This window comes from Natator depressus, chromosome 18, assembly GCF_965152275.1.
Source record: "Natator depressus isolate rNatDep1 chromosome 18, rNatDep2.hap1, whole genome shotgun sequence".
NCBI lineage: Eukaryota > Metazoa > Chordata > Testudines > Cheloniidae > Natator > Natator depressus.
In genome coordinates, this window is record NC_134251.1 from 15,549,055 (window position 1) to 15,558,262 (window position 9,208).

General features: G+C 46.2%; 1 protein-coding gene across 1 annotated transcript; it reads left to right on the forward strand.

Moving 5' to 3' along the window:
- The first annotated feature begins 1,504 nt into the window (after positions 1-1,504).
- Positions 1,505-8,723, forward strand: B3GALT6 (beta-1,3-galactosyltransferase 6). The gene is made up of 2 exons (XM_074975351.1): positions 1,505-1,622; positions 2,581-8,723. The coding sequence occupies exon 2, from the start codon at positions 3,083-3,085 to the stop codon at positions 4,121-4,123; it is 1,041 nt and encodes a 346-aa protein (XP_074831452.1). The 5' UTR covers positions 1,505-1,622; positions 2,581-3,082; the 3' UTR covers positions 4,124-8,723.
- Positions 8,724-9,208: the final 485 nt, after the last annotated feature.

The window sequence follows — 9,208 nt, forward strand, 5'->3', positions numbered from 1 at the left end:
GCGAGTTCAAAGCAGGCACCGCCAAGGCCACCTTTGAAAAAGGGCCCGCGGAGTGAGCGACCATCTTGGATTAGGGGAGGGAAGGCTCTCCCGTAGTGGGCGGCCATCTTTGTTTAGGGCAGGGAGGCCTATAGTAGCTATTCATTTGCGTGGCTGTGGGCGGCCATCTTTGTTTAGGGCAGGGAGCCCTATAGTCACTATTCCTTTGCATGGCTGTGGGCTGCCATCTTTGTTTAGGGCAGAGAGCCCTATAGTCGCTATTCCTTTGCGTGGCTGTGGGTGGCCATCTTTGTTTGGGGCAGAGAAGCAAATGTTATCGGAATACCGTTGGCAACCATCTTTGATTGGGGCCAGAGGACCCTCTATGCAGCTACCAGATGACACTGGTCAAGCTGAAACACCAGGAGGACTTGTGGCACCTTAGAGACCTAACAAATTTATTTGAGCATAAGCTTTCGTGAGCTACAGCTCACTTTGTCGGATGCATTCATACATGATAATATAAAATAGAAATATTAAGAAATGGAATTGACCAGCTCCCCTTCTTCTTCCTAACTTCCCAGTTCCTACTGCTCCTCATCCTTCCTCTACCCCAAAGTAACAACAAATACAACAGCAAAGTGTAATTTACAAAACCCTTCCATTTCATCCTCATATTCATTTACTTCTCTGCCATATCCCTACCCTCTACCTCTTGTCTGCTCTGTTTCTGTCAGATGTAAGTCCTGATTGCCTCTTATATATGTACAGTGCAATCGGACCCCAATCCCAAGTGGGGACTTGGGGGCTATCATAATGCAAATAATTGTTTACTACTAATGCTAATTTTAAATAGATGGGGAATCTCAATAGATCACACAAATATAATATAAGCCAATTTTTGTTTTGCAAGAGGGTGGCAACTTTTCTATCAAATCAGTACCTTAGCCCCCTTCTCCAGGCCTTGGTCACCTCACCTCTCAGAGTGATTGTAGAAGGGTGTCTGCCGACTCAGGCAGACATCGCTGTGTCATGCTTAGTTCACAATGTGCAGGTTATCTTTGCCAGCCTGCGAGCAAGGGGGTTAATTTTTCTTTTTTTTAAGTTTAGTTTCCAAAGTACAACATGGAAGTCTCCAAATAAACTGCTATTCCATCAGAAAGCATTCCAGTGCAACCCCTGACTGGAAAGCCCCAGCTGATCCTTTCTAAATTACTTCACATGGGTACTAAGGTGCCTAATTCCCATTGATTTCTATGGGAAGGGGAGTTAGGCACCTCAATACCTTTGAGGCTCTGGGCCTTGGCGGTCAGAGTAACCGGTGTCCAAAGGCCCCATGTCAGCCCCCAGCTGCCCACCCTCCACCGCCTGCCCACAAGAGAACCCCGGGCACCCGAGTCTCGGAGTTTTTACACTGGCGTGCTAGGGGGCTCCCTCCCCAGAAGCGGGGACATCTCCCTGCGCTGCCCCCGCCACCCGCGCCGGCTCCGCAGCTCCCATTGGTGGGGAACTGCGGGCAATGGGAGCTGCGGGGGCGGGGCCTGCGGGCGGAAGTCGCTGCGGCGCGCAGAGCCACCTGGCCTTCCCTCCGCCTAGGAGCCAGAGGGGGGGGACCCCCGCCGCTTCTGGGGGAGCTGCGCGAGGTAAGTGCCGCCCGGCCCCGGAGCCCGCGCTTCCTCCCGCGCCCCAACCCCGCCTTACCCCAGCCCGGAGCCCCGGCCTTGCAGCGGGGGCCGGAGCCGGGGCCGTGCGCCCCCGACCCGTGGTGCTGGGGCTGCGCGGGGAGAGGGGGGCCTCGGGGTTCGAGCCGGGAGGGGGGGAGAGAGGGGGGCTCGGGGTTCCAGCCGCGGGGCGGGAAGGGAAAGGAAGGGAAGAGAGAGAGAGAGGGGGGCTTGGGGTTCCAGCCGCGGGGGGGGGCTCGAGGTTCCGGGGGGGGAATAGAGAGGGGTTTCAGCCTGGGGGAGGAGAGGGGGGCTTGGGGTTTCAGGCTGGGGGGCCTTGGGGTTCCAGCCGCGGGGCGGGGGGGGGGGCTCGGGGTTCCAGCCGCGGGGCGGGGGGAGGGGGGGGGCTGGGCTCGGCTCGGGGTTCCAGCCGCGGGGCGGAGGGAGGGGGGGGGGGCTCGGGGTTCCAGCCGCGGGGCGGAGGGAGAGAGGGGGGGGGCTCGGGGTTCCAGCCGCGGGGCAGAGGGGAGAGAAAGAGGGGGGCTTGGGGTTCCAGCCGTGGGGGGAGGGGGGCTCGAGGTTCCGGGGGGGGGAATAGAGAGGGGTTTCAGCCTGGGGGAGGAGAGGGGGGCTTGGGGTTTCAGCCTGGGGGGCCTTGGGGTTCCAGCCGCGGGGGGGGGGAGAGAGAGGGGGGCTCAGGGTTCCAGCTGTGGGGGGAGGGGGGCTCGGGGTTCCAGATGGGGGGGAATAGAGAGGGGTTTCAGCCTGGGGGAGGAGGGGGGCGGGCTCGGGGTTCCAGTCGGGGGGGGGGGAGAGGGAGGGCTTGGGGGTTCCAGTCTGGGGGGGGGGAGTGTGTGTGGGGGTCCACCTGCTGCCCATCTTCCCCCCCCGCCCCCCCCATGTGTCCCGATATTTTAATTCTTGCATCTGGTCACCCTAGGTGCGAGCCCCAGCCTCTCCCCCGTCCGAGTCTCTCCCCCTGGCACAGGGGCAGGCGGCCCCGCAGCGGGTGCTGCTCACGCTGACTCGGCAGCGAGGGAGCTGCTGGCACGGCTCCGTGAGCGAAGAGAAAGAGGTGGAGGGACCAGGGCATGAAGCCGCCTCTGAGGGGACTTGTGGCGCCCTCACTGTGCTCGGAGAGGAAGAGTCTCCCAGCCCGCTACCCGTACCAGTCTCCATCCAGGACATTCAGCTGGAAGGGGGCAGGACTGCTGCGATTCCTGCCTAATCCTCAGGGCCACGCAAGGTGCTGAGGGTGGGGCCTGTGGCTGAGGGGCAGGAGCCATTGTGGGGGCCGAGGTTTGCGCTGCCCGCTCGGGAGGAGGGAGGTGTGAGGGCTGGGCCTGGCCTGGTGCTGCCCTAGGAAGGGGGTGCCCATAGCAGCCTTGGGCCTGGTTCTCGCCTCGGCCTCCGAGGAGGCGTCGGTGTCTCTCCCTGCCACGATGAAGCTGCTGCGGCTCCTGTGTCGCCACAAGACAGCGCTGGGCCTGGGTGGCCTGGCGCTCTTCGCTGTAGTCCTGCTCTACCTGGCCAAGTGCACCTCAGAGAGCCTCAGGCCCTTGCCAGGTCGGGGTCTGCCCCACAACCAGGCACTGCAGCCGCCCCGCGGTGGAGTGGGAGCCGGGCCGCCCCTACTGGCAGCCCCGCTGCCCCCTGAGGAGACGGCTTTCCTGGCTGTCCTCATCGCCAGCGGCCCCAAGTATACAGAGCGCCGCAGCATTATCCGCAGCACCTGGCTCTCGATGGCTGGCCGGCCCCCTCAGGACGACATCTGGTGTCGTTTCGTGATTGGCACAGGCAGCCTGGCTGGGGAGGAGCTTCACAGCTTAGAGTTGGAGCAGAGCCGTCACCGGGACCTGCTGTTGCTGCCTGAGCTTCGTGATTCCTATGAGAACCTGACTACCAAGGTCCTGGCAATGTATGTCTGGCTTGATCTGCACTTGGACTTCCGCTTTGTCCTCAAGGCTGATGATGACACCTTTGTACGCCTGGACGTACTCGTGGAAGAGCTGAGGGCCAAGGAGCCACGTCGTCTCTACTGGGGCTTCTTTTCTGGCCGTGGTCGAGTGAAGTCGGGTGGCAAATGGAAAGAGAGCACCTGGCTCCTATGCGACTACTACCTGCCTTACGCCCTGGGTGGTGGCTATGTGCTGTCTGCAGACCTGGTGCATTACCTGCGACTCAGCCAAGACTATTTCAACATGTGGCAGAGTGAAGATGTCTCACTGGGAGCTTGGCTGGCTCCTGTTGATGTGAAGAGGGTGCATGACCCACGTTTTGACACTGAGTACAAGTCACGGGGCTGCAACAATAAGTATATTGTCACTCACAAGCAGAGCATTGAGGACATGTTAGAGAAGCATCAGACTTTGGCCAAAGAAGGGAAGCTCTGCAAGGAGGAGGTTAAGCTCAGGCTATCCTACATGTATGACTGGGGAGTGCCTCCTTCACAGTGTTGCCAAAGGAAAGATGGCATCCCCTGAAAGTTTTGGAAAAAGGAAGGGCAAAGTGTCAAAGGATAACTCTCTGGGCTGGATCAGTGTCATATGGGGACACCCTTGTATGTAAGGCTTAAAAATTATTCTGAGATTTTGCACGATTCATACGTCAAGACTGTGTGCAGGACCAACATAGCACCATAATTCATAAAAGCTACTGAAACACAAAATACAGGAAAAAAGGGGGAAGTGAGGGAAAGGTTATATGATGGAATTTAGTGCAAAGGGGGGAAAAAGAGAACTTTTTTTTACATAACTTGGATGCAGAGCAGGTTGGAAGATGTGTCCCAGATTCCAAAGTTTGTTTGTTTGAGAACGTGTCATGCCTTCACACCATCCCCAAGATTGTGAAAATAATGTCTACTGTTTAATTTTTTCAGGGAAAAAGTGTCATTTTGGCCAACCATATTGGCAAGTTTTTAAGACTGTAATAAAGAGAGAGCAAATCAGTTGCTAGTGCCAGTGGAAGCAGGTGGCTGGCTAGAACCACTGGCCTGGCATCTAAATGAAGGGAAGTGTTGAGATATTTGCACTGGTTACTTTATACTCTCGATGAGGGGGAGGGTGGTGTGTCCAGTCTTTGGAAAGAGTTCTGATTTAATTATAATAGGTCTTGGGTAATATCCCTGAATTTAAATCTTCAATCATTTTTTTAAAATAGTTTATGATGTACTATGTAATCTGGATTATCTGGCAGCTACTAAATAGGTCTGTATTTGGAAAAGTGTATGTGTCATGCCATATTGCAGTATTAGGGTAGGTTCTCAACTATCTTGATTTGGAAGTAGACATTTATGCTACAAACCTAGCACTCGGTTATTGGGATTAGAAACTGCTCTTGTATTCTCCAAGTGCATTGTGTACAAAGAAATCTTAACTTCCTAATTTTTACAAAAAATGATCCCACTAAGAAGTATATGATCTAATTATGCAAACAATAGGACTACTTACATCAGTAAGGATAACCTATGTGAGTAAGAGTTAGCAGGATTGGACCTATAACGTCTCAAATTGGAAGTACAAAACTTTATCAAGTTATCTGGACTAGATTTTCAAAATAAAGCAATAGATCTGTTAAAAAAAAAATAAATCTGAAGAATTGGCTATTTTAGTTGCTAATATGGTATGTAAATGACTGGGGTTTATTTTTTCACTTCTCTGTAGTCCTGTCTACACTACAAATGAATCCATTGCTGACAAGGATTGTTGGGCATGTTTGGTGTGTAACTGAGGTATAAATGGGCCACTTTTAGCACAGTGACAGAATGCATTACACTCTCAAATAATTCTAACACATTTTCTGTGCAGACTTTTAGTTGTGTGACTGAATAATCCTGATATCCTGTAATGGTGTTGAAAATGGTTCCATCTGTGCACACGGTTACACCTTTGTCCACACTGGTCCAGGGGGACTCCCTTCTGAAAACCTTTGTCAGCAACAGATCTCTTTTCTAGTAAAGACACATCAGCTTTAAAGTTGATGCCTAAAGGGCATGTTCACACTCTTCAGTCTTTCTTACAGTTTGTTGCACAGTGCACTTTCATACTATTATTCTTTCTTTCTCTCACTGGACGGTACACCTTTCTCTTACCTGTGGAGGGAGACTTCAACTTCAAATAATAAGATTTGGTGCTGACATCATAACATTTTTGCTTTTCAGACCCAACTTAGTAATTTATTCCAAAGGAATCAAGTGTATTTATTTTCTCGTCATTAAAATGCACTTCTTCTATCTAGTTTTAAACAATTTCTTGAGAGGATTAAGTGGAAAAAAACTCTTTTTGGAAAGGAAAACAACTCCTTATTTACATTAAGTATTTCAACAATACATTCTGTAACTTTCCTTCTAAAAACAAAATTAGCTAATGAAGACATCGAAAAAGTAACTTATTTAATCTGATGCATCCAGTCTTTTGTACTTTGACATAGTGACACTTACTGCAGATGTGCCCTTTAGTGGATTATATTCCTGCAGAACAAAAAGTTTAAGACTTCACCCGGTTGCAAGACATTAAATTGGTTTCAGTAATCCTTTTAAAGTCTGTATGTCTCTTTGGTCTTTGGGCTAAGTTAGTATTGTACACACATAGTTCAGTGTTTGTAATTGTGATAATTTATTTATAAATATTGTAAATGTACTATTATTGTTAAAAGTTTAAGATAGCTAAGTATCATCTTATTTTATAATTATTTGAGAAAGTGTATTAAGTTTCACTAGTATTATTTGTGAAATGCTTTAATTTATTGATGTACAGTTCCTAATTTAAATAGGGTCTGAGTTGTAGATCCAAAAATCTGCTGCATGACTCTCTTAACCTGGTAAGAATGTACTAATCACCCATTTGTCTAAATATCAATGTTTATGTAAGTCACGGGCATTGTCGCTTCTTTGTTGTTTTGTTCTGTTTTTGTTTTTTTTGAAAGGTTCTCTTTTCGGAGCTTTCATGTGAGGATGAGAATTTGAGGTTCAGAAGAATGGAAAATTAATTGTCAAATCCCATGTGACATCTGGCTGGAAGAAAACATACAAATGCGCGCACACACACTGATGGTTAATTTTTTTGTAGAATGCTGAGTTCTTGCTATGCCCCTGAGTTCCAAGAATATTGAGCTTCATCCTACAAAGTACTTACTTAAACATATGAGTAGTCCTCTTGATTTCATTGGGACTGTTCACATACTTAAATTAAAATCAAGACCAGAGTGCCCAGCACCTTGAAGAATTAAGTCCATAAATTATTGTGGTAAATATAGTTCTATTTGAAATCTAACAACAAATTTGAGTAACAAAGTCCTTCTGGTCTAGAATTACCTATATTTTGCCTCTCAGTTCAAAAATTAATTGTTTTGGAAGGTATGACTTATGTAAGTTGATCCATTTTTTTCTGTTTCTGGAATATAGAAAAAACATTTTCCCATATGTTCTGATCAGAATATTTATGCTTGAAAAACTCTCAAGTGCCTCAAGATAAAAGAAATTCAAACCTGTCTGACTTCGTAGATCTGATTGACACTTTAAAAATTCCAAAGTTGAATTTTTAATGACTGCTATTTTGCATGTTGGATGCTCAGTCGAACTGGCAAAGTGTGCAAGATCTGCAAGCCAAATAAATTGCAGTTCAGTGAGTTTAAAAAGTCTTTTAAGGTTGGTTCTGTTAGTCACTGGGGCAGAGAGTCTGCTGAGTTAATCAGCAAAGAGAACTGGTGACCCAGAAGTCATTATTATAAATCCAGGATCATTATCAGCTTCACAAGCCAAATAACTCAAGAGTTGTATTTCTTTAATTAGAAAGTCACATGTAAAAAACCTACTGTTAATGCAATGTTAAGGTTAAATATCAAGTAACTTTACACAGGCGATGTTTTATATTGCTTGACTCTCAAGTGCTTGATATTTCAACCCTAACTTTTGCATTAAAATGTTTTGTTTGCATTTAATTATGAACCTATATTTTAAAAATTGCATTTAAGATCCCAGATCCAGAACAGCACATGCATGTGCGCACGCGTGCACGCGCGCACACACACGTATATAAAATATAGGGTTAAACGACAAATATATTTTAAAACAAAAGAGCTGAAAATCGTTTTTCTGACCTTATGACTGAGTTCTGTATTTCTTTTACAAGGGATGTTGACATCAGAGAAATTTAATGCAGTATAAGGATTTCATGGTTTAGGTGATTAGACGTCCTGTACTGCTGTTTGAAAAACAAAGTGAAAACCTGGCCCTGTTGAAGCTAATGGGAAAGTCCATTGTCTTCATGGGGGCCAGGATTTCACCCAGAGTGCCTAACCTCTGCTCCTAACAAGTACAAAGTATTTTGGCCTTTCCTTAAAGATCCTCGTATTGAAGTTAGTGGGAGTTTTGCCACTGATTTCAATAGAAGCAAGATCAGGCCCAAAATATATTCATTTGTAATTTTTCATGTCTGTGTTAAATTAATTATATGGAATCAAACTTTTATTTAAATAGCATTTCAGTTGACTTCTAAGGGAGTTCCTCATTTAAAAAAAAAAAAAAGTCAGCCATTTATACTTGTTACTATTATGGTGTTGCAGAAAATGTCCATAGGACTCTTCCCTGGAAGACAAGAGGAAGATGGCTCACCTCAGTTGACCTAAACAGTTTTCTAAATAGCAGTTGATGTGGACTGCAAGTCACTGTTTATTTGAAATATTATATTAATATTACACTTATGTTCTTTGCAGGGCTATAGTAAAACTATGCTGTTTGACAGAACATTAAAAGCATTTTTAACTTTTTTTTTTGTTATTCACTGGATGATTTCTTTAATAGTTTTCAAATTGTACATATAGAATTGTCTGTCATCCATGTTAGAAGTTGCATGCCTTAAATTAGGTCCTTTATAAAATCCTATTACCACGATAGTGTTTCAAGTACAAGACCGAAAGATTTTGGTGCACCTATTGAATTCCTCTTAAAATGGTCACTCTGATGTAAATTCAAATAGAAAAACAGAAATTTTGCTTTCCTTTGGGTGATTTTTAAAATGGCATGCAGAATGATTCGTGATCTTGTTTAATGTGTAAAAGTGAGCTAGCTGAGTCTTATATTAAAAATTTAACAAATCAATTAAAAATAGTTTTGCTATTTTAAAAAACATATTGCCCTTTCAGTAAGGGCCTGCATCTAGAAGTCAGTTACCTATTTACCTAAACTAAATACTCTTCTTGGAGTTGCAAGAAACCGCTACCAGGAAAAACAAATTTCCCTGCTGTCTAATCTTGTCCATATAAAGAATGCAGAAGTTCGGCATTAAAATGTGCTATTTGTGGCAGATATTACATTTTATATACTTACATCAGTTAATTTTGGCCTTTGAACTACTGGAGGAACTATTTCATGCCACAGCTGCGTTAGCCTTAATGCCAGGAAAAAGAAATTATTAAGAAAAACATTAGGGGTATTGGAAGGTGGTCATGCTTTGCTCTTCTATGAATTTCCGATCAACTCCAGAATCATAGCTGAAGTAGAATTTAATGTTGCTGTATACTTGACATAAGCTGTCAATAGAGCATGTATAGAAATGGTTATTTTGGATGTG

Excerpts from the sequence above, each read along its gene's own strand:
- B3GALT6 (XM_074975351.1), top strand. The coding sequence starts at position 3,083 with ATGAAGCTGCTGCGGCTCCTGTGTCGCCACAAGACAGCGCTGGGCCTG.